The following is a 26469-nucleotide window of genomic DNA, read 5'->3' on the forward strand; positions in this document are numbered from 1 at the left end:
AATTTTGCGCAAAATTTGTTGGTTTTGCACTTCCCCCTCCCACAAAAAAATCACTTTACCCTCCCCCAATGCCCACTGCACATTAATGTATAAGATATATCAATTTAAAGCAAGGACGTCAAAATTTTGGAGGAGATCCCCCCCCCCTCACACACATACACTTTTCAAAGTGGGGAACACGATATCAAATGTACAGGGGCGTTTGCTAAGTTGGTCTCAATATATTGTCCTCCTTTCCTTTGCATTGCAGTAGTCCCCTTCGTGGATTTCGGGAAATTATGGCCAACAGGTACCAATGTATAGATTCAGGTTGGTCTTGGATGATTCTTGGTGCAGCTTCAATCATAGTGTTTTTATGGGCAGGAATAGCAAAGGCATTATCAGTTCTACTACCTACGTTGAAAGACCAATTTGAAACCCATACTTGGATAATTGGAGCCATGATAATGATGATGATAAGTGTTCGGGATTTTTCAGGTAAATTTACATACAATTTCTTCCTGAAATAAAATGTAGCTTTTGTAATGATATGTATTCCAGTTGTGTTGAAGTCGCAAATGATTTGCTGTTTTTTGTAGCTCCTGTTGTTGGTGCACTTGCTACCAGTGAGAACACTCGTATACTTGCACTCGTCGGTGGAACCTTTGTTGGATTGTCTACCATATGTGCCTCATTTGTTGATAACGTGTTGGTGCTTGGGATTCTCATCTCAATTATTAATGGTATGTATAATTTAAAATTAGTTCAAAAGCTTGGATTCGACATCCTGTGACTGCTGTAAAGCGTCCAGGATTCAAAACCATATAGCATTGTTGATATGACTATGGCCTCATGAGTTTGTGACCTTGTTCTGAATGGAGATGCTTTTGTCCTTCCAAGTATATTGACTGGAAAGTTGTCATTTGGTCTGCAGTTTAGCTAGGGATGCAGTGGCTACTGCAATTCTTGTTCGTACCTCAGTAGAAGAAGTTGCTTCTGAAGAGATGGTTGTGCCCAGGTATTTAAACATCATCTATCATCATCATCCCCTAATGCTTATATGGATTATTGTTCCGTATTGTCTTAATTTTACTCTTGTCAGCACTGAAATCCATTCCGTAGGTGGAGGATGCTCCATCAACTTGGTTTGTCAAATCAACCTGCTATGAGGTATGTATGGTCTGTAATCTGCGAACGTTATGTTACAGATTCGCCTTTCTCCTATTTTCAAAGTCATCGAGAGCATCCAGCACGATCTGCTGCAATAATGGATTAAAGAGATTTGGTGAAAGGAAGCAACCTTGCCTCGGGACAACTGAAGTTCTGAACCAGCTGCTAAGGGTATCGCCAATCAGGACTGTACTTTCGGCTTGGCTGTAAAGGAAAGCTAATTGATCTCACTATAACTCCTCATGAATGTTGAACTTTCTTAAGGATGCCCATAGTGCTTTGCTGCCATACTTTATCGAAATTATGGTGCTATTCCTTCTGATGATACCTGTATTTTTCGCATAGGGTACGCAGAGTGAAGATGTGCTCCACTGTGGATGTACCCAATGCTCAATCCTATATGTCCTTCTGCTAGCAGATGTTCTATCTGTGGTTTCAGTCTCTGAAGAAGAATCTTCAGAAGTACTTTACTCGGATGATTTATTAGGCTTATGGTTCGATAGTGTTTTTATTATTTTCGGTTTCCTTTCTTAGGTAGAGGAACCACCATTGATCTTGTCCATAGGACTGGTCATTTACTAATCTCAAGGATATTGTTGCAGATCTTCTGCAGTACATTGACTGGAAGGTTGCTGTTCGGCTGGAAGGTTGTTAATACCTGTTGCCTTTCCTCTCTTAGACTCAACGGTCTCTGCCACCTCTTCCCTGAGGATTAGGTGAAGATGGTCACATTTTCTACTTGCCTCTGTCTCTACATTATTATTGGAGAGCTTGTTGATGATGGCTTGGTCAAACTTGGGTTGGTAATTGTAAAGTTCGTCACAATACTCGCGCCATCGATCAGCGTTCTGTTTTGTCAACAGTTTCCCAGACTTGTCTTCTATGATACAAGACTGTTTTCTCGACAGTTTCATGATTTAATGTTTGCTTCTTGTTATTTCCTCCGGTCAAGAGGTCCACTGCCCTCCCTCATGCGTACATACGCCCGACGCATTGGCCCTTCCTGAGAGCTGGCCAAACTAATTACCACCACAGTGGAGGGGAGGCACTCAACAGAAATGACCATACGGATATGCTCCCCCGGATCCACTGACCCCTGCACTTTGAACAAATCAGAGCACTGAAAGACCCTTGATTTTGATCATTTCAGCTATAAAGACCCTACTTTGCTCATTCCTCACATTTCTGGTTTTTTCAGGCAATTGTAAACCAGAGAGCCAAGAAACTGAGGCCCTTGAGCTTTCAAAAACACGCCACCTGATATTTCTGGGGGAGCATACCAACCAAAAATGTATGATATGCCCAGACCGGAGTTAGCAAGTCGCAAATACCGTGTAGTGCTATTTATGTTGCAGGTGACTTTTCGCGTGACCTGTAATCCCAATATTAAAAACAAAATATTTATAATACTGTACACAGTGATAATGTAAATCACATTTTATTCTAATTGTTTCTTCTGTACAGGAATAGCCTTTGCTTTCATAACAATTCCAGCGTATGCCCTACTTGGACAATATTTCGACAAATTGTATCCTTTAGCAACTGGAGTATTTTATTCCTTTGGAATCCTTGGATTGATGGTTTTTGCACCTCTGACTCAGTTTCTTTTAAGTACCTACGGATGGCGTAACATTCTTCTTCTGATTGGTGCAACGAATGTTCATCTTGTTGCATGTGCAGCTTTGCTTCACTCACCAGTAAAAGTTTGTTTGGGACAATATGCCTCGCTTACATGTACATCACGTGACTTGCACCTTGCATATTTCACCTCTTCAAAAAAGAATAACTATGAAAACTTCGAGACATTTGGTTGGATGAGCGAACCTGCAGGACATTACAGAAAAACCCCGGATAAGTTATTGGAACAATCGGGCATATTATTATTTAAAAATCGTTCATTTTTAGCAGTATGTGTCATGTTGGCTAGTATAGATACTACATACGCGGGTTGGATCGTCTATTTCATTCCCCATTGTTTAGTCAAAGGTCTCCCGGCGTACGAAGCATCATTCCTAGCTACTGCTGCAGGTTTTGCTAATTTAATTGGGCATGTGATATACATTCCTTTTGTTTCAAGAAACATTATCAGTGTAAGAGGGTGTATTTACATATCAGGAGCTGTTGCAGCTATTTCACTCTTTGTGGATAAATTTACTGTAACAATTACCACCATTTCCATAGCAAATGTACTCTATATGTGTGCAGCCGGAGTAGCATATCCTCTTTGCGATGTTGTCTTGAAATCTGTCGTAGGATCCGAGTCACTAGCTAAGGCATTTGGATGGCGATTGGCTATCAGTGGATTGGTAAGATTGCTTCCTGGTTTCTTATTAGGTAAGTAAAATGTTTAAAACATGGGTACGTGAAGCATAAAAGTTAATTAAGCTGCTTACATCCAGACTTTGCAAGATAAAAGTGACACGAACGTAGAACCCTGATATAAATAATCTGTTCACATTTATATAGTAGCCATTTTGATCTGCTAAGATCGTAAACAAGTGTTGGGCTATATGCAATATAGTAACATAGCTTGCGGTGCATTAGTGATGCGCGGTATATGATATCCTGGATATTACATGCAGCTGCTTTCCTCAATGTTCAACATTATACCTTTTTCAGTGCATCATTTTGAGTGACGAGTCCGGATGATATGATCAGGACTCGTTTTTAACAACTAGCGATTTTCCTTTTTCTTCTTTTTTTTTTTTTTGAATTAGTTTTGGGTGAATGAATGAATTAATAATGGCGGTGCATGTATCTTAAGTCGAACAATGTATCGTGGTACCCGAGGTCCCTACATTGCCATTATGAACTCTCACCCTCATGATTAAATCTGTTTACTTCACCCCTTGTCCTGTAGGTTGGATTTATGACCACACTGGTAGTTACGATGCTGCATTCTTTTTCCTCGGTGCTGTGCAAGCTTTCGGTGTAATTGTACTGGTTGTTGATCATCTATGTCATCCACGTGAATAGCAAGTTCTGGTTTCATTATCATCTCTAGGTCATCCACGTTAATAGCAAGTACTGGATTCATTATCATCTAGGTCATCCACGTTAATAGCAAGTATCGATTTCATTATCATCTAGGTCATCCACGTCAATAGCAAGTACTGGATTCATTATCATTTATGTCATCCACGTCAATAGCAAGTACTGGATTCATTATCATTTATGCCATCCACGTCAGTAGCAAGTACTGGTTTCATTATCATATCTATACCATTCATGTCAATAGCAAGTACCGATTTCATCCACATTAATAAGTTTCATCCTTTCAGAAATCGATCAATTACAGTGGATACAAAACGCTGCTGCCCGGTTGAGTACTCGAGTAAAACATTGTAAAGGTCGCTGTTCATTTGAACCTGTCGGATTACGCCAACTGGCTGGGGCTGCCCGTCAAGAGAATCATATTCAAATTCTTCTGATTACCTTCAAGGCTATTCATGGGTTAGCGCCTGATTACATCAAGGAAATCATTGTCATTCGCAAGGCAGCACATCATCTGAATTGCTTTTGCAGCTTCCTGTGGTCATCGCGCATTCTCTTCAGCCGCACCATAACTTTGGAATCAACTCCCATCATTTATTCGCAGTTCACAACTTGAACTTGTCGACCCGTTCAAGACCAGGTTGAAAACCCATCTGCTCGCGCTTACTGATTAAAGTACAGGGTGTATCAAAATAAAGTAAACAGTTTGAAAAATGCCACTAGATTGCTAATTAGAGGTCGGGGGGGTCAGAACCAGAATGCCGTAACTCAGTATGACCAGCTCTCACAAAATGAGCATAATGTTGGCTCCTTCAAAAATCAATATTTCCTCAACGATGTCTTTTGTTTACTATTGAATTTTGTCAAGATGTTCTACAGAGCCCTAGCGACGTTATGCTCATTTTGTGGGAGCAGGTGATTATGAGTGCTTTCTGGCTCTCAACCCTCGAGGTATTGGTCAAAATGCTTCAGTTGATAGCCCCCACAACTGTAAAATTACTGACAGTGGCCATTAATAAGGACTCAGTGGATATTTTTGTGAGCCGAGCAAAAATGCAGTCGTACAAATGGCTTACTCCCATGGTATTTCTACTTCTCATCTGTGCCGGTCACTTGCTCTTGTTCCGTTCCAAAAAAGTAAGTCCCTAAAGACATTTTGGTATAATCCAAAAAACTATTTGATCAATTGTCTTGTTTTAAAGTTGAGATCATAGATTAATTAGTTATGCATCAAGTGAGCGGCTTTTGTTGCTATTTGTTATCATCTTCATTGAGACATACATCCATTTATGAAATTTTCGGCCAAAAAAAGTGCATTTTTTTACATAGGTTTGTTAATTGTTATGCTTCAATTTGTGGTTGGTCAACTTTTTCCCTGTAAGTGAGTAATTTAATCAAAAGAAGCATCGATAATAGAATGAAAAAGAAATGTTTCTATATTTTTTATGTTTTCATCAAAATAACTTAAGTCTATGTATTACAGTTCAGGAAAATGTTATTAGCAATAATAAATAGAATTGATCAGCAACAATTGAAAGAAGAGGTCATAAAAAGAGTGTGTAAAATTAAAGACAGAGATAAAAGAATTTATCGCGTCTGATGTCACTGTCAATTACGATCCTTGATTGGTTTACACAGGTTAATAGCGCGTAAAAGGAAGACCGATCTATCTGGTGCTGATTTTTAGAAAAGGAATAGCAGCAAATGACGAAAAATTACGTACTTTTACAAGGCAAAAAGCAGCTTTTAGGCATTGTTGACATGGCGCCTTCGCGAAAGAAAGTTCCCTACTATAAATACCTAACTTTTGAGATGGTTTGCATGTTTGAAAAATTAACAATAAGGCGCCCGGTTATACCGCCGCGTTCAGTAAGTCATCATCACGACACTTGTAAACAAACCGTGATCGAGTTTGATTGACAGATGACGTCAGACGCGATAAAATCTTTTTTATCTCTGTCTTGAATTATAATTGGGCGACATCCTGTGAAAAGCTGTATGGGCATCGAATGTCATCAGCTACTCGAAAACTTCTACTCTAACTTCTAACAAAGGAGTGTCAGATCGGCGTCTATTGACGCATGCCAATACCCCCCCACACACACACACACACACACCAAAACAAAGGGCTGACATCCATTTGATCAGATCGGCCAACAAGGAGGTCTATTGACATGAACGCATAATTATGTCACCTTACAACTATTGTTATATCACTCCAGAAAATTTATTTCAATTCTATTCAAATTCAACTCTTTCTACACCTGGTGTCTTGCTATTCAATTCCAATTCAATCCACCTTGCTTTAGAATTAATTCAATTCGATTCCAATTCAATTTTTCAATTTCAAAATCATTTCATTCCAATTCCAATCCAATGCAGTGAAATTAACAGCTAATCAATTTCAATTTAATTCTGGGTATTCATTTCAATTCCAATTCAATTCCAATTCCAATACAGTTGCAGTTCGTGTTAATTGACCAAAGGCACACTGCAAAACTGTGTCTAGAGATTGAATACTTTTTGTTCTCAATTTGTAAACACATGTAAAATCTAAACACAAAATGTCAAACTTCAAAACATCAAGTGTTTAATATCTAAACACAAGGCATAAAATTACTAAACATGACTGTTTAGCATTTAGACATGTTTCCAAATCGAGGACAAGATGGTGTCTAGAATGGTGTTTAATATCTAGACACTGTTTTTTGCAGTGCATGTTTTGAATTTTACTGCCAATTTTATAACACTTCAGTCAGCAACACAAAGTCAAAATCAAGTGCACTACTTGTCACAAAGGCATTTCAACAGAAGATACTTTATTGTTATGTTAACTCACTTTTCACATTCAAACAATGCGCGTGATCCTTGACCTCTGGGTCCTATTTTATGAAACTTTGGAACTTCTTAGTTCTTAGGTGACTGACTTCCTAACATTTGTCTTAACTTCTTGTCCACCATGCACATTATTTTATTATATTATTATATTCAGGTGTGTGGTATGATTGATAATGGGACCCTGTCCCACACTGAAAAAATCAAGTTTTGATACTACTATTAGATAGCCCCTACTTGTCTCCTGCTCCTCCTAAGATTTTACACCCAAAATTCTTGTACTTTTGAAAAGTGTGAAAAAAGCTGTCAAAAATATAAGCATTTTCTTTAATGGTTTTCTCACAATTTGTTCAAATGTACAATGACTTTTGAGCATAAAATTTAGGAGCTTGAGAAAAATAGGGGCTTAATGATTAGTGCCAAATTTTTTTAATATGTGTCTCTTGTGTGAATAGACCTGAAAGTGTATCAGAATTCAGAACGGGGAAGGGCACTTTTTACAGGTGGAATGATCTGGAATCACAGACATCTGCTTGTTAATTGAAATGCTGAATTGAAATCAAAGCTGAATTTCATTTCGATTCCACTTCATTCTTCATCACTCAACATGATTTCAATTCCAATCCAATTCAATTCTTCATTGCTCACGATGATTTCAATTCCAATCCAATTCAATTCTTCATTGCTCACGATGATTTCAATTTCAATCCAATTCAATTCATGCCCAAGCCCACTCATTTCGATTCCAATTCAATTCCAATGCATTGAAATGAAAATCGCCCAAAATTCATTTCAATTCAATTCGATTTCAATGCATTGAATTAACATTACTTACAACATACATAGCATAGTATTTTCAGTAAATTTCAGTATAAGTGTTCTAAGGAATCAAAAAGTCAATTTTTTTTTGCATAACTTGATATACGTTTCGTGGATTTGAAAAATTAAAAAACCTGTGAATAAAGGAATTATTTTTCTACCCTCCCAACGTGCTTTCGACTGAAAATCTTTTTGTTTTGGCCAAAATAATCACGTTTTCTAAAAATGATGCTTTCAGAAAAAGTTGCACTTTTCAACATCCTCGTATATGTCAAAATTAGCTTCAACAAATCATTATTTTGCACTACGTGATGGTTGCATGGGTGACTTAGAGTTCAGAGACAAAAAGGAAAAACCTCCAATTAAATCAATCGTAATATTGATACCGAGAAAGTTTTGTACATTACATGTATAGGATGTTGAAAAGCGCAACTTTTTTTAAAGCATCATTTTTTTTAAATGTGATTATTTTTGACCAAAACAAAATGATTTTGAGAAGGGATAACTTTGGTAGGGTAGCTAAAAGATGCCTCTATTCACAGGTTTTTAAATTTTTCAAATCTACAAAATGAATGTTAAGTTATGCAAAGAAATGTTTTGTAACTCCTAAATTGATTTTACCATTTTTGAAACACCAGCTCAATAAAATATTCTAGAAAAACCCCGTACATGTCAATTAGTCTTTGTTTTATACTGCAAGATGATTGCATGGGTGACTGGGTAGTCGTATACATAAAAATTAAAGAAAACAAAAACACCATTAAATAAATCAAAACATTGATGTTTTTGTACATTAAATGTATAGGATGTGGAAAAGTGCAACTTTTTCTGAAAGCATCATTTTGGAAAATGTGATTATTTTGGCCAAAACAAAAAGATCTTTTAAGGAAAGAACTTTGGGAGGGTAGGAAAATGATTCCTTTATTTACAGGTTTTTAGATTTTTCAAATCAACGAAATGTATGTCAAATTATGCAAAGAAATGTCTTGTAATTTTAGGGGGGGTATTTTTTGTGAACCCTTTATCTCTAAAATGCCAAAATAATGAGATATAAATGAGATCAAAATAGGTCAAATGGTAAAAACAAAATTGCACACGGGTAAAATTTTCAAAATGCTCCATTAATTGCAATGAAAATGATCTCAAATTATCCGTCTTGATAAAATGAAACACAAAATAATATATTTTGCTATATCTGGGAAGTTATCTTATTCTAGAATCATGGAACAACCCTATATATCTACACTTCAGAGGTCATAGCATAAATCTATACTCCGCAGATATGACAAACTATATATTTTATGTTTTATTTTGTCAAGTCGGATAATTTAAGACCATTTTCATTGCAATTGGAGCATTTTGAAAATTTTACCCATGTACAATTTTGTTTTTACCCTTTGACCCATTTTGATCTGTATCTGATTAATTGGGCATTCTAGAGATATATGACCATTGACTTTTTTTTACTCCTTAGGACCCAAAGAAAAATTCTGCTATTTTATACTTTGATTTAAACATTTTAAAATTTTATCCAAAACTCAATTTAACTCAATTTGCTCAAGGGTGCCATTTTAGCTCCCGGCGGATTCTGTATCTACACACCCCTGGCTGTTACTTCAAAGGAAAAATTGCGGTAGTACGTAACTTCACGATTATACTGGGTCATCAATGAGTGTGTTTATAGTGGGAGCAGATGTGCGGTACATTGCGGTACAATTTCTACCCGGTTAGAGATTATCCGGATACTTGTCCACTATACGCTGGCGAAGTTACGTAATTAATCAGATTAATTGCCATAGCAATAGGTGAAAACAATTTTAAACATATCGCGCTGCACTACAAGCCGGTTATACTCATCCCCTGTGTATGTCTGCAATCATGGGTTGAATACAATACTGTCTTTTCAAAGATACTAATCTTACAGGTGCAAGTGATCAGCATGATAATGGTTCAATGCAGAGGTACCGCGTGAACGTAGCAGCGCGGTATATTCAAAACTTGTTTTCACCTATTGCTATGATAGTTAATTCGATTATTACGTAACTTCGCCAGCGTATAAACACTAGCAGTATGTATGTACGGTACATCGATATCCTTCTCAACCGAAGGATATCGTGGCGAGATATTCCCACTATAGTATAAACACACCAGTATAAATTGTGTGCGGTATTACCGGAAGTAGGGGCTTTTTCATGATGCGTAGAATGCGCGCAGGACATTCGGAACGATTCTCAAACCAACAGTTATCAAAACAGAAGCTACATATTTGCCGCCGTGATCATATTGTTGAATGGGCTGTTTATAGCTCGCGCCACAATATTTACACATTCCTGTGTGACCTCGGGGTCATTGCAAATGTACGATAATGTTAGTTGGTATATAATTTGTGCGGTAACTGTGAGCGTGTTTATAGTGAATATACCGAATTTTGAGTATACCGTATACGATAATCCTTGTATATATACCGATACCCTTGCTGTTTATAGTGAGACACAGTTACCGCACAAATTATATACCGACTAACATTATCGTACATTTGCAATGACCCCGAGGTCACACAGGGAATGTGTAAATATTGTGGCGCGAGCTATAAACAGCCGACTCAACAATATGATCATGGCGGTGAACATGTAGCTTCTGTTTTGATAACTCTTCGGGGTAAGAATCGTTCCGAATGTCCTGCGCGCATCCTAGGCATCATGAAGAAGCTCCTACTTCCGGTAATACCGCACACAATTTATACTGGTGTGTTTATAGTGGGAATATCTCGCCACAATATCCTTCGGTTGAGAAGGATATCGATGTACCGTACATACATACTGCTAGTGTTTATAGTGGGCAAGTATCCGGATAATCTCTAACCGGGTAGAAATTGTACCGCAATGTACCGCACATCTACTCCCACTATAAACACGCTCAGTGAGCGTGTTTATAGTGAATATACCGCATTTTGGGTGTACCGTACACGATAATCCTTGTATATGTACCGATACTCTTGCTGTTTATAGTGGGACACAGTTACCGCACAAATGTGACCATACAGCACGAATGTGCCGTAAATGTCCTCAATTGTATTCCGAGTTACAGTGTAAAATTGAAGGTCATATTCATAGGTATTTCAATTTGGTGCTACGTGTATCTCATTAAATGAAGGTACACTGTAACTCGGAATACAATTGAGGACATTTACGGCTCATTCGTGCTGTACGGTCACAAATTATATACCAACTAACATTATCGTACATTTGCAATGACCCCGAGGTCACACGGGGAATGTGTAAATATTGTGGCGCGAGCTATAAACAGCCCATTCAACAATATGATCATGGCGGTGAACATGTAGCTTCTGTTTTGATAACTCTTGGGGTGAGAATCGTTCCGAATGTCCTGCGCGCATCATACGCATCATGAAGAAGCTCCTACTTCCGGTAATACCGCACACAATTTATACTGGTGTGTTTATAGTGATATCTCGCCACAATATCCTTCGGTTGAGAAGGATATCGATGTATCGTACATATATATACTGCTAGTGTTTATAGTGGGCAAGTATCCGGATAATCTCTAACCGGGTAGAAATTGTACCGCAATGTTCCGCACATCTGCTCCCACTATAAACACGCTCAGTGTCTCACTATAAACAGCAAGGGTATCGGTACATATACAAGGATTATCGTGTACGGTATACTCAAAATGCGGTATATTCACTATAAACACGCTCTATGGTCTCTATCCTCGACAATAGGAAGTGTTCCCGTTAAAGGACTAACATTCAGTTGATCAATTTTTGGACACGATATTATTTTCTTCTTGCACATTTTCCCACCTTCATCAGCTTGAGTATTTATGAAAACTCCCTTTGGTTTTGATTGTAGCCAAAAGAAATCGGTGTCACCAGCTCATTAAATATGTAAGAACCAGAGTTAATAATAATAAAATTTATAAAATTGCTTGCCCCACCCCCTTTCGACCTGCAAAAATGCTTGCCCCTCCCTTTTTGGCCTGCCAAAAATCTTTGCCCTCCCCCCCCTATAATTCACCAGACCGGGTGTTCACATAATTATTGCACCACCCCTTATACATAAAATGTAGACAGGAGTTCCTTGTCATTTGATTGGATGATTACAATAGGTCACCTGTTATTCAATAAATGATCCATTGCAATGCGTACCTATACACCACGCATTTCTGTTCTGACTCTATAGAAAGGAACAACACCAGACTCTATTGAGGAAAACACAGGTATGTTACGTACAATGTACGTTTTACTTATACTTATATTGTGTATATTTCTGGTTGTTATTGCAACGCGCCGTGAACACCTTAAGCCGGATACCGGTGCTTTATTAAAGGAGTATTTCGTGATTCTAGCAGCTTCTTTTTATGGTCTTTTGGGAAACTTTATGTTTAACATTAGTCTACCTAGTTTACTTCCATCACTGTTTTTTACTTCGAGCACTGGCATTTAAAAATGTCAAAAATGTAATTTTTTTAATAATTCCCCGTAATATTTGTATTATATTGCGACTTATTTGATATCGGGACATTCCTCGTATTCAGAGTGCAATTTGGTGTGTCTGATTTGCTCTCGAGTCTCACAAAAATACTGTGCAAAGGTGGGTGATCGAGCTCTTAACAGCACCATATAAACGAATGAATCTGCAAGAATGTATTTTGCACAAAAACATGGTGTAGCCAAAGGTTTCTGGTGGTATAAACATCTAGTATGGATCACGAAATGCCCCTTTAAGTGTCCAGTACTACTAACTACTCTGCTAGTAGTAGTAATAGTAATAATAGTAGTAGGGACCATTCACAAACACTTGCAACAGGGGGCATGATGCAAAAAGAAAAATTCACATATTTTTTCAGCCCCCCCCCCCTCACGACCTAAAATTATTTTAGGGCCCCCTTTTTTGGCCATGAAAAATGAACTTCAACCCCAAAGAAAATAGTGTAAACCCATGTTCTACAAGAAAAATTAAGGTGATATTTTTAAAGGCCCGGGGCCCTGAAAATGTTTATCCTTATGAAGGGCCCTTTTTGCATCAGGCCCCCTGTTACATGTGTTTGTGAACGGTCCCTTATCATATTTAGGTCTATACATTAATTTTGCAGATGTTTGGAAAATCTTTGTCAAAGATTAGATACTTTATTGTTATTATTACCATCGTCGATTGTATGTTTTTTATTTGTGTCTGTTTTTTGTTTTAAATTATTGTAGTAGCCTTTTACCAGGGGCGTATATAGCTAGGTTTTGGTGGCGCTTAGGGCAAATGTGCCCTCTTCTTCATTGCCTATTTCCTAGTAAATGTGTATCTGATCAAGTTTGCCTATACTTGGTTTTCTAATTGGTTAATATTTTCATATATCGTATATTTTTTGTAATGGGGTGTTTCAAGAAGAAAAACGATTTGTGGTAAATGTAGCAAACAGCGCATTTATGTTTTCAGCAATACTGTGGTAAATTTTATATATATTGCATTGTGCAATCATCCATGATGTGCTTTTCTTTTGAAAATCTATAAAAATAAAATTTTGACTTTAGACTTGAACTTTTCCTCAGGCATTCCGACGCTTATACCAAATTTGAGAATAATGCTAAATTCGCGATGAAATTTCTTATTTTCAGGTCGCAATGAAAACACGCTACATAAAAAAACGTGTTCTAATCTATACTCATATGCAGGCCCGTACGCAGGGGGGGGGGTGCGGGGGGGCGACCGCACCTCCCCAAATTTGCAAAAGTATACAAAAAGTCCCAAAATTCAAGGATTCAAAATCAGATTTTTTTCGTTTTTTTTGTCAAAAAGGTCCAAATTTTTGGGGAAAAGTCCACTTTCCACAAAATCCCCCCCCTTTGGAAAAAGTCCACTTTTTCAAAATCAGCACCCCAAAAAAAAAAATCCTGCGTACAGGCCTGCTCATATGGATGTGTTTTAAAGGTTCATGTTTGAGTTTGATTAACCTCCTGGGGCCGCGACGCAACAATCGGCGATAGAATGAAGTTGCAGGCTAATGTGCATATTTTCTCAGAATTATAAAGAAATATAATAACACTAATAAAGAAAAATCTTACACAAGTGTCAAAATCAAATATGTACATTTAATACGTAAGTTAAGGGCTGGGGTATGAACGTTTGGACAGTATTTATTTTGGGACATCAGAGCACATCAGACATATCGAATTGCATTCTGAATACGAAGAATGTCATTCTGATATCAAATAATTTTGATTTTTGAAATTCGCAATTTAATACACATTTTATGGCAAATCATTAAAAATTGATACTTTTGATATTTAACAGTACTTGAAGTAAACTTTATAAATCTGATGATTTATACTTAAAGTTTATGTAGGTGGGATGAAAAGCCGACGATCGATAAAAAATTTTGACCTTTCGTATTGAAGATGTGGATTTTTTTTCCCAAAACACCAAAAAAAATAGGTCTTTTTAAAAAAATATCTTCAATATGAAAGGACAAAATTTTCAATTGACCGTCAACTTTTCCCCTGCTACATACACTTTAAGAATATATCATTAGATTTATATAATTTACTTCGAGGACTGTTATATATCAAAATTTGAAAAAATATCAAATTTTTATAATTTGTCATAAAATTTGTATTATATTGTGATTTTCAAAAATGAAAATTATTTGATATCAGAAAGACATGCTTCGTATTCAGAATGCAATTCGATAGGTCTGAGTGCTCTCATGTCTACAAAAAATACTGTCGAAACGCAATAAACGCTCATTTTAGATCCCTTAACAAATATTAATCTCTGATAAAACGTGTTTCTTCAAAATTGCATTCACTCTTGTACCCGCCAAACATTAATCATCGACAAACTAATGGGCAACATAACTCTAGAAATGTCTGTCGTTTCTGACTTGTATGTTTCCTGTCTTTTGCAGCAACCGTTTTGCAGATTCAGTTCATATTACCAAGGCAACCGATCATCAATCAGAATGCAGGACATCGCGAAACTAGAAACTCTGAATATTATTACAGTCGGTCACGTGAATGATGAGGAGGACGAAGTGACTATGACTTCATCTGAAGAAGAGGTGAGGTTTAGGTTTATATGTTTTATTTCCAATATACTTAATCAGCTAGATGGTAGTTTTTCTGACACTTCTGCTACTTCTGCCAATTACATAGTACAACGATGACACTTGTTCACTAGGACCATTGGGTGGGAGGCAAAATTCAATGACCACCTTCCGGTCAAAGGTCATCCACTTCTGGTAAATGGCCAAAAACGTGATTTTCACTGCTACTCCTTCCAGACATTTCATAGCACACATGCATTGACTTATTTGGATCAAGGGTCATTCAGGGATCATTTCCGGATATTTACGAAATACTGTCAAAATGCTGATACTTCTGCCAGTTATATAGTACATGGATGTCACTATATATAGGACCATTGGGTTAGGGACACATTTTACATGACAAACTTCCGTTCAAAAGGTCATCTACTTCCGATCAATTACCAAAAATGTGATTTTTACTAAAAATGCTACTCATTCTCTATATGAAAGCTTTGTTTCAAAACCCCTTACATCCACTTGCCCATTTTGAGAACACATCAAAAATCATCAAAAACCAAAACACACTGATATATGAGGGTTTGCAACAAAAGCAGTTTTAGGGGGATGCTTGGGTAGGATGAGCATCCTGCCAAAAGCTGCTTTTGTTAAAAACACCTTATATCGGTGATTATTTTGATGATTTTTTGATGTGTTCTCAAAATTGGGCAAGTGGATGTAAGGGGTTTTGACACAAAGCTCTTTATATAATGTCACTTGTTATGTTTACCAGGTCAACACAGAATTGTGGTCAAGGGTCAAAGGAGTCACTTCCGGCATATAACCAAATTCCTTCACAATGGTTTTATAAATAGCGATTAATAATCAAAAACTTATTCTGTTATACTCATACAGGAGCAGGGAGAACTATGAGGCTCGCGAAGCCGGTCGTGTGGTGACGGTACCTATACATACATGTTCGTGTCCTGAAGACTCATGGTGGTGTGCTTCAATACTAGCTAAACATAATTATGATAAATTATCTAATCACGTTATGAGTTTAGGATAGAATTGTTATATCTCATCATTATACGTCTAACCCTTTATATTCACGTATTATCCATTGTAATACTTTTGTCCAAAGTTCGTCGCCCAAGACGTTATATAGAGTAATGTTCACATTTATCAAACAATAGGTAAAAATAACCGTCTCTTAACTATCTATCAAGAATAATACCTCAATAATCACCGTCGTATTCCATCAATTTACTACAGAATATTTTATGCTCAACATATAATTTAAAATTGTAATCCTGATAACTTATATATTTTTGTACTTATGTATTAAGACACGTGAATAACATCATGCAGGAAGCAAAATGGCCACTAATGGCTGCCTATTGTTTAGACCTAGGATATAATAATTATTATCCGAATCGACACGTGATTTCAGGCGCCTATCCCATTATATAAATCCCTGTTGGTGTCGTGAAAATGCTACAAACTTTGGCCCTCCCCCTAGAATAGTTCACCAGACTGAATACTACATTTGAGCCAAATTTCACACTTTTCACAAAACTTTAACAATGGTTTCACCATTCTGCAGCACTATTAACCGTGTTTCCGTAATTGTCATGATGCAGTCATGTCTACAGTAGAATTCACCACGACCTTTGCAGGACTTAAACCCTATTAAAAGCTATTAAACCAAGATAACACTCATTGAAAACAGCTCAACTGATTAAATCAGATTTTCTCTGGTTAAATCCACACTACACATGTTTTTGTTTCACCTGTGCGGTATTACAATGAGCTGGTATTATAGTTTCAGTTGGGTAACCGATTATAAAGCAAACGCCAGGTATACTATGTGGGCCTTTGTTTACGAAATGAGACAATAGTCTGCTTATTGTTAACCAGCATTCTTGAAAATGAGAAACATAATGGTGCACGGTTTGGAAATAATTCTTCATATTTTTTGGTGTAATCTGTCGTTTACATATCCTTCCTTTAAATATTGGCCGGTTATTGTTCACACAGTGACGTTAACTAGGCAATGTCCTATTACCTATAACATACACTAAAACACCAAAGTTCGAATATTTCCAAACATCTAAATTAGCTAAAAATTTAGGACATGTTACAAAACTATATTTTCTAGAATTTCAGAAGAGTACTTTAAATATTGGCCCGTTATTTTTCACACAGTGACGTTAACTAGGCAATGGCCTATACTTCTAACATACACTATTTGTAGAGGTCACGCGTCAATGGTGCCGGTGACAGCACTGTGTATAGGAAAACGGACAGTAACTGCAGTATGTATGTTGTGATCCTCTTCATAGTGTTTCTTGGTTGTAATTGTATTCCTTTTGTTTAGCTCGCTACCAGCTAGTATTCTCCTTCGCCGTCATTGTGATTCCAGTCACTTCACATAGTGTGTTGCGAAGGTGGAGGAGACAAAAGCAGTTGACGAACACGCATGCGTTAAAAGATTATGTATCCTAGGTCTATGCATTGTTGTTACTAGTTATAAATTTTAAACTCTTTGCCATTTACATTATTCATTAATAATTTTAAAACACAATTATCGCAAGAGAATACATTTCAGCGGGATTAACTACGCAAGTGCATTAACTACAGAACCACTTTAAATGCAAATTTCAGTTCAGACCAAGTTTTGTATTGATTTGTATAATGATGGCTTCTAATAAGTGATAGTGTTTTTAATTCAAGAAATTACCTAAAAGCTTGGCATTGAATTTCTTTTTAACGTTTATATTTTAATAATAATTTAGGTGCAAACTATTTACCATGTTCACCGTATAATTATGTAAGATTAATAAGGTTAAAAACAGATCATTACTTGAAATAATGGGCTTGTTGTTCAGAACTGCATGGCTCGGATTTCAACCTCAAACCAACTAAATATCTCACCGGTCCTGAACAACAAACCCATCATTTCTGGTACAAGTCTCGCCGTTATCTAATACGCAAGACTGTATTGTGATAAAATGTAATGGGCATTTGTGGTTTGTGTGATTGTTTGAAGCTTTATTTCTTTTCCGTTACTCTTGGCGTTTGTGATCGCAGCCTTGTACTGGTATATATCGATATAACGGTATTATGAAGTTTATAATTGAAAATTAGGGGGTTGCAACCCCCTCCTTCGTAGTCATGTTGCGAAATAATAGCTCAGTAGTTCTAGGATTAAATGTCGGGTTATATAAAGGATATATAAGGGATCCCGGTATAAAACGTTTTTATACCTTTCAAAAACATGTTTGAAAACTTGCTAAAAACATTCTAACATAATGTTATTCTCAAAGGAGGTCTCCGGCAATCACAACATTATCATATCCCTTATATGTTAGAAAATATTTATCATGCATGAATCACGTGGTTTTATTTAAAGCAAACTCACATTGGCCATAAAAACGAATGAAAACAGCCGGCTCTCAATACGTGATATTCAAAATTCCTGTGCTGAAAATGTCTAGTGCAATGACGTCATGGTTACTTGTGCTCAATATTGTAGTAATGGGACCCCACTGGACAATTTCGGCGTGTTGAGAGACGGCTGTATTTTTATGGTCAATGTTAGTTTATTTCAAATAAAACCACGTGATTCATTTGATAATTAATGTCCTAACATATAAGGCATAATGTTGTGATTCCCTGATGTTCCTTTAAAAGTGTTTACAATTACATATTGACAACAGCTTTAAGCTTTAAGATGTTATAGTTCTTTCATTATAACGTAAAATGTTGATAACATTTGATATTGATATACAGCCTGTCTCAAAAAATTGTGCGAGTGAAAAGCGCCCTCTTTGGCAATTGAAAACAAATACTGTTGTGACATGATGCATACTTAAACGGCAAGTCAAGGGCGCAGTCTTAGCTCTCAAATGCCGTTTGTTCTGTTCAACTTTTCCTTTTCGTAGAGCAACCAGACTGTAAATGGTTTCTTTAAAAATACAATAAACAAATCACAAAATTATCAAAACTCCAGTTGTACGAATGATTCTGTTATTACTGTGTAATAAATTTCTGCCTCGTTCCGTTTGTTCGGTTTGCTAAAGTCAAGCAAGTCAAGTCAACGACATATTGCATATCGTATACGCCCGCCGGAGGCACTCCAACTTTGGAGGTGACGCGTATGTAGGGCTGTTAAGACCCCCTTTTTTCAGCATCGCCGTCACCCAAAGACCCCCATATTTTTTAACGAACACATGCTCTGTCACCCGAAGACCCCCTATTTTTCCATTTGATCTGTCACAAGACCCTTACAAGTTCTATTTGAACAGCAACTTTTATTTATCTCTGATTTTGTTACTTATTTGGAAAAAACAATGAAATTTGAAACCATTTAGAACTAGAAATTCGATTTTCGAGGTTTTTGTGGCGCTGTTTCGGCTCTCACCCAAAGATTCCATTTAAAAAAAGGTCATGTTGGGCCCAATGACCCCATATTTTTACATTTTGCTCTCACCGAATGCCCCTTTCATATTGAAGTGCCCCCTCCCCCCGGGCGTATACGTTTGAAATTTTACTGAGCAATTGTTACATGATTATTTCTGATCATACGAATGAATAATGAATGTTCTTTTATTTGGGGATTCACCTCGTTTTCGTGAATTTCTTTAAATTCTACCATTATACAATTGATTTGCATACCAACATAGGCCAATTGCATATCAAAGTTTTCACAAATATTAATTTTAACGAGACCACGATTACCGTATGCAAATTAGCCAAGGTAATTTCAAAAAGTTGGGTAAAAGTGAGTACAAAAACTTTGCCCCCAATTTTCAGTGTTTATTAACTTATAAGTGGACATAAACTTTTTTAAAAGCGCCTTTTTGCTGGAAAGGTAAAAAATAGAACATATCTTAAAAAGTAAAGGAAATTCAAAATTTGGGATTCCAAAATTTGGACTTTATTAGGGTGGATAGCATCAAAAACAAATTGGGGGTAAAGTTTTTAAAAGTGCAAAATGCTATTTTGAGATACGGCCTTTCAAAAATAAAGAAATACATAGGAAATACATACGAAATTGCAGTGAAAATATTCATAACTTTGGAAAGGAAAGTCCGATTTTAATCAAATTTGCAGCCAATGAAAGCTTAGAATTCAAACATTCTCTGAAATCAAAACCTCATTTTCCTAGAGAGGAAAATTAAATTGAGGGTGAATCCCCTTAACTGTACTGTACAGGTATTTGGATATAACATTGATTCTATTTAATTCTCTAAAAACTGGTACAAAAGGGTTTTCATTTGTGTTTAGTGAAGCAGAAGAAGAAGAAGAAAAGTTTCACGTAAAGCAAATTAATCAACGAGAAATGTTTCTATATTTTGTTGTTGTTTTCTGTCAAAATAATTTCAGATATTCATGATTTAGTGTTCACACATTTCAAACATGTTTCATGCTTCAGTGAGAATTTATATAGCCATTTATGAAGTATCATGCATAAACAAAAGTTACCCTTTTCTAACTTTCCTTTTTCTATGCATTATCATGACTAAATTTAACATTTTTCAATCTAATCTAATTTAATTTATTAGGAAGAAACAACAGTAACATCAACGATACATCTTGTGTTCATTAATTAATTTAACCAATGGACCGAAAGTTTTTGTTTTTGGTTCAAGTTTCCCAGACTAATACGCTCTGTGGTAGTAATCTTTTGCCGATTTAAACACCGCCATCTATCGGTATAACCGATGTACATCTAATTGCCTTCAATCCATAGTTAGTGGTCGCGTATGATTACAACCGCGTAGAACCTTTTGTTAATTTAGGAAAGTGCTTTATAGGCCTATGTGATTGATTGCAAATCGATCATTCGCGGCTTGGCGACTGATTGTAGATCACTATGAATCGGAGGAGCCTCTTGTAAGCTATTTGACCCCGATCTTTAATGTTAGAATACAATATAGCTACCTTCTATCACGTTTCCATATCAGGCCAAAAGTAGGGTTGGGCGAATCACCATAATTTTTTTGAAACTAGTTGTTTCTATGGCCAAATTTGCCGTAGAACACATATCCGCTAAAATTTTTGACCTCCGATGACGTTTGACCCCCCTACTATTCAAAAATTCAAAATGGCTGCCAAAATGACATCTTTTTGCTTGTTTGTGGCATATTTTAATAGATACATAGCTTCAATGTGTCTTATTTTATATTTTTAGGGTTGAGGAACACAAGTTTGACACTTTTGAGATGATTATCTGTACGCTGTACACGTTCAGTCGTAAAAATTCAAAATGGCCGCCAAAATGATGTCATTTTGCTTGTAATAGCTCATTTTAATAGATACATGGCTTCAAATAAGTCTTTTTTATATGTTTTTGGATTTGGGAGCACAACTTTGACACTTATAAGAAGATTTGGAGTACCCTGTACGAGTTATCAGTTGCCAGAAATTCAAAATGGCCGCCAAAATGACGTCATTTTGCTTGTAATAGCATATATTGACAGATGCATGGCTACACATATGTCTTTATCTATGTTTTGATGTGGGGAACACAAATTAGACACTTCAAACATAATTAGCAGTATCGTATACCAATAATGAGTTGCCAGCACTGAATATCATTCAATTTTGTCGAAGAAAACTGCTGAAATCTACTTCTTTAAGGAGTAGAAATATAAGCAGGATTAGTTTACATGTGTTTACATGGCATGTCATTGCATTTGTAATTTCTAGTAACTGAGAGGAACCTACATTTTGTATTTTAAACTAGGATATTTTTCCTAAAGCAGCAATATCTACTGAAAAGTTTGATTCTGGGTTCTTTGCATTTTTGAATGGATTGTCACAGTTCTTCACACGGGAATTTCACCATTTGAATCTACTATTGACTTTCATTGGTCGCATTTGACGAATATTTGGCACTACTGTAACCCTGATTTTGCTAAGTAGGGGTTTTTCAGTTAAGTGTGCAAGGATATTGATAGAATCATGTATCACAGTACATGCATCTAGAAGTTTCATGGTTCTAGCAAGTTTTTTTATTTTCAGTTCTGTTTTCTTCACGAGTGTTAGTCGCTTTGATATTTTAACCGTCTGCGAGTAATTGCATCTGAAACACTGTCAGAACTTCTTGCTCATTTCCATTTTTGGCGTTTATCAGCATTGCTAATAAGTGTTGTGAATGTCTGACGGGTTTGAACTGATTGACGTGGACCCACCACTTGCTACAATGCACTGATCATGCAGCTGATAAAGTCTCAGAAACATTGAACAGAAAATTGGAGTTCAGAAGCTGCCAAACATAACTGCCGTAGAGAAAGTGTTCATCTCACGTGGATGTCATTGTGCATGCATTGGCCCTTATTGCGATTTGGAAGCTACTATCTCCAAGTCATGCAGCTCACTCCATATCCCTCTACAATGAATAAACTTCATGGATGGAGACACAAGGTATCAACCATACTGGCTTCAAAGGGTTCATATCAAATAGATTTGGTAGGATTGCTGAGATTGCTAAGTTCTAGTGTCGTCGGCAGTGTCCATCATAGACTTCTTTGATGCTGTCGTTGATACATGTATCAACTCAAATAAGTTAATTTTTCTAAGACGGTGTCCACGTACGTACAGAACGATTGGTTCCTGCATTGAAAACTATTCTCAGCTGATTGGTGCTTTCATTTTCCCATTGATAGATCTCATGGGAATAGATGACAGAGACAGCCATGTCGACAAAAGTGTTAAATCTAGAATATGAAGCAGAATTTGCTAAATTTGACGTTCGCATTGTAGAAAGTGGTGAAATTTTCGTGCGAAGAATTGAGACAATCCATTAAAAATGCTGTGTATCGGAACCGAACTTGTCAGCATATATTGATGCTTTGTTGCAAAATATCCTAGTGTAAAATGCAAAATGCAGGTTGCTCACAGTAGAAATTACAAATGCAATGACATACCATATAAGCACACATAAACTAACCCTGTTTATATTTCTACTCCTTAGAGAAGTAGATTTCAGCAGTTTTCTTCAACAAAATTGGATGATATTTTAACGCTGGCAACTCATAATTCATGAATGGTACTGCTAATTATGTTAAAAGTGTCTAATTTGTGTTTCCCTACATTAAAACATAGATAAATATATATGTGACTCCTCGCCACAACTGAGGCGGATGTCGCCAGTGCCACTATTGAGATATGCTCCATCGAACTTAACAATAAACAATAGGAAAGAAAGGATTTATTGACTGTTTTATTGATTTTTCACTACTTAAATGTCAAGTACTATAGACATGATATACATCATTTTAAAACCTAATTTCAAGCAGAATATTTTGGGTGAAGATCTCAAAAATGATGATTGGCGACATCCGGGCTCAGTTGTGGCGAGGAGTCACATATTTGTAGCCATGTTTCTGTCAAAATGTGCTATTACAAAGAAAATGACATCATTTTGGCGGCCATTTTGAATTTCTGGCAACTGATAACTCGTACAGGGTACTCCAATTCTTATAAGTGTCAAAGGCGTGCTCCCAAATCCAAAACATGTTTAAAAAAGACTTATTTGAAGTCATGTATCTACTAAAATATGCTATTACAAGCAAAATGACGTCATTTTGGCGGCCATTTTGAATTTTTGGCGACTAAACTTGTACAGGGTACAGATTATTATCTCAGAAGTGTCAAATTTATGTTCCTCGGCCCCCAAAACATATAAAAATACACATTGAAGCTATATATCTAATAAAATATGCCACAAACAAGCAAAAATATGTTATTTTGGCAGCCATTTTGAATTTTTGAATAGTAGGGGGGTCAAACGTCATCGGAGGTCAACAAATTTAACAGATTTGTGTTCTACGCTAAATTTGGCCATAGAAACAACTCGTTTTAAATCACTTTTGTAAAATTCGCCCAACCCTACCAAAAGGATGTATGCTTTGTGTCAGATGTATGTACTGTACTTTCTTTTGTCGTGGTATTAAAATTAAAGACCAAAAGTCCCGAAGCTTTTTTTTAAGTACACATAAAACGCATTCTTCTTTTGGATTTTTAAGACAAGAACTATTTGTGTGCAAGATAGCCTGAAAACCGTTTCTTGTGAAATTGAAATTCCTTGTAAATCGTCAGTTTTACGAGCACAGCGTCATCATCCCTATATCTTCGTGTCAAAAATTGCCGTGATTGTGCAGCGAATCCTCTCGTTTTTAACAGCTACGCATGGCGATTTTGTTCGAGATAGGCCGAGCGACTCAGGCTAAGCATACCATTTACAGCATATGAAGTCTATATGACTATCATATGAGATACCACAGAGTTTCTATTCTACACATTATTACGATTTGCGCATGCTCTAGTATACCATATGATGTTGCTATTACAAGAAATTTCGATTTGTTTTCAGGTAAAACCCAGGTTTTGTTTCCAATACACTAACTTGAAATGCAATACACTAACTAGCGGCGACTGCTGTTTGCTGTGGATATTATTTTACTGCATTTTATCCGTAACGATTTTAAATAAAAATACAAATTGTGATATATTTAATTTTGAGAATTATAGGTATAAAGGAACACGTTTAGCCCATTCAGTTAAGAGCCAGGTGCTTGTATAGAATATTTAATGACAAGTCTATAACACAATGCATATGTAAACTTTCTTTATCTGTGTCAATAATAGAATATTGATTTCAATAGAATTGAATACATTTTGAGATTGTGCTTTACCACTGAGCGATCTAGCATGATCGATTTCTAGCCAATCAGATAGGACTCCTTTTCTTGCGTTCCGTGAAATACCAATCGCCGTCGCTCACCAACGTAGTATGGAGTAGAATGAAAAAAATATTTGTAATACAGGGTGTTGACACTGTGCGAGGTTTGTTGTAATTTTTCGTTTCCATGAAAGTGGTACAAGAAAAAGTTCAAAAATATCACATTTTTGGCCGACAAATTTAAATGTAATTCAGGCTTGTTGCAGCTTCTGACTTTAAATGTAAAAAGATATATATGGGGCATTTCATATTTCTTTGAGGTGTTCTCTGAATGCTTATTTAAGAGCATTGTTCAATACAAACAAGAAATGTATTTAAAAAAGGCAAACCCAGTGATTAAAGGAAACATGCTGGGTTGCCTCGGTTCCGGAGCCATTACAGATTTAAAGGTAACGTGGTTTTAAAGGCCCATTCGGTGATTTGCTCATTTGGACGATCGTATCGTAAAAAATCATCAAAATTCAGATTTTGGTACCTTTGTCATTGTCATAGATGTGATAACATAGTGATTCAGCTGACAGTCATGTATTTAAGACAAAATAAGACATGATTTGAATGGGAACCCACAACTATGTCAATGCTGCTGTTTTCCTCATTTGTTGCCAATTTTTCGTTTCAAAATACTCTAATAACTATTTTATTACTTATCCTTCACGTTTAGATAATTTTTTTAAACAATTTTAATTTCTTTGCACTTTCGCTGGGATCACTCAGTATAGAATAAATAATCTTTGAATGAAAACATAAAGTATTTAAATGTGAGACGAATAGTTATATTCGTCTCTCTGTTTAATGCTTTTTTGTCAGTGCAGGTTTGTCTGTAATGTTGTTAATTAATTTTAATTGAAAGGTCAGCACAGCATAACACTCAGTCACTGGGTGTTTCCATAACCTGACCACCTTTTCTGACTACCTTTTCTGACCACCTTTTCTGACCATCTTTTTTGACCATCTTTTTTGACATTATTTTGATGTTTGCTTCATTTTTATTATCTTTACACTTTGCACAATAATGTTGTACCATTCTGGATGTTAATTAACATAAATTGAAATTATCAAGTTCAATTTGTTTTGTTTTTCATGGTGGCAAAGGTTAACTTCTCAGTTTAGAGAGGAGGCAATTGTCATTTCAGGTGTTGGGGTCAATAATCAATAAAGTAAAACACAATTACCGCTTCACAAGGTCATATTCATAGATATTTGGTCATACATGCCCTGGTATATTATGGTGCAGCATGAATGTGGAATATATGGGGTTTAATTGTTCATCAGGATAGACAAATGAAGAAAGTCTGAAACAGGGAAGTGCTGGGGTAACACTCAGGCTGAAGCGGCATTTCCCTGTTCTGAAGATTGAAGGGAGCAATTCTGTCTGAAAATAAAGTCAGGAAAAATTGGATGTGTTTATTTGACGAGCTTAGCTACCAGTGTACCATGAAAGTGTTGTAGTTTTTAAGTTTCAAGTTTATATTTGGAAATTGCTTTTACATCAGTGGCACTCATCTATCCGATGGTGCATCCAAGACATTAAATATACAAACAAAATTGTATTAACCCTAACACCCAACCCTGTTTTTGATATCGGAAGTTAAGAAGATACGATAAAGGAGAGAAGATGAACAAAGAAGTCACTTGGCACCCCCGGGATTCGAACCGTAGACCCCCCGCATGCCAAGTACACGATCACGGACCGGTAGCTACACGGGTAACGCTGCATGCCCCGGGCAGCAATTCCGTGAGCATTTAACATTTAGGGTGACAAGCAAAAGGTACAAATAAATAATCGAAAGTGAGAAAGATATAACAACCATGTACCCTTAAAAATTTTGTTTGTCTATTAACAAGTCCCAGAGAAAAGCTTGCAAATTATCACCCAGCAC

At 36.4% G+C, this 26469-nt stretch overlaps 1 protein-coding gene and 1 long non-coding RNA gene across 2 annotated transcripts; both read left to right on the forward strand.

Moving 5' to 3' along the window:
• The first annotated feature begins 251 nt into the window (after positions 1-251).
• LOC140161025 (monocarboxylate transporter 11-like) lies at positions 252-6249 on the forward strand. The gene is made up of 4 exons (XM_072184403.1): positions 252-477; positions 579-722; positions 2614-3483; positions 4010-6249. Exons 1-4 carry the CDS (start codon positions 279-281, stop codon positions 4123-4125), a joined length of 1329 nt encoding a protein of 442 aa, XP_072040504.1. The 5' UTR covers positions 252-278; the 3' UTR covers positions 4126-6249.
• A 5638-nt stretch (positions 6250-11887) lies between these two features.
• On the forward strand, positions 11888-18844 carry LOC140161026 (uncharacterized). Its single transcript, XR_011860063.1, has 3 exons — positions 11888-12039; positions 14719-14871; positions 15751-18844. It is a non-coding gene; the product is annotated as an uncharacterized lncRNA (long non-coding RNA).
• The last annotated feature ends 7625 nt before the right edge of the window (positions 18845-26469 follow it).

The sequence above is a fragment of the Amphiura filiformis genome, chromosome 9 (genome assembly GCF_039555335.1).
Source record: "Amphiura filiformis chromosome 9, Afil_fr2py, whole genome shotgun sequence".
In the NCBI taxonomy this organism is placed as follows: Eukaryota; Metazoa; Echinodermata; class Ophiuroidea; order Amphilepidida; family Amphiuridae; genus Amphiura; species Amphiura filiformis.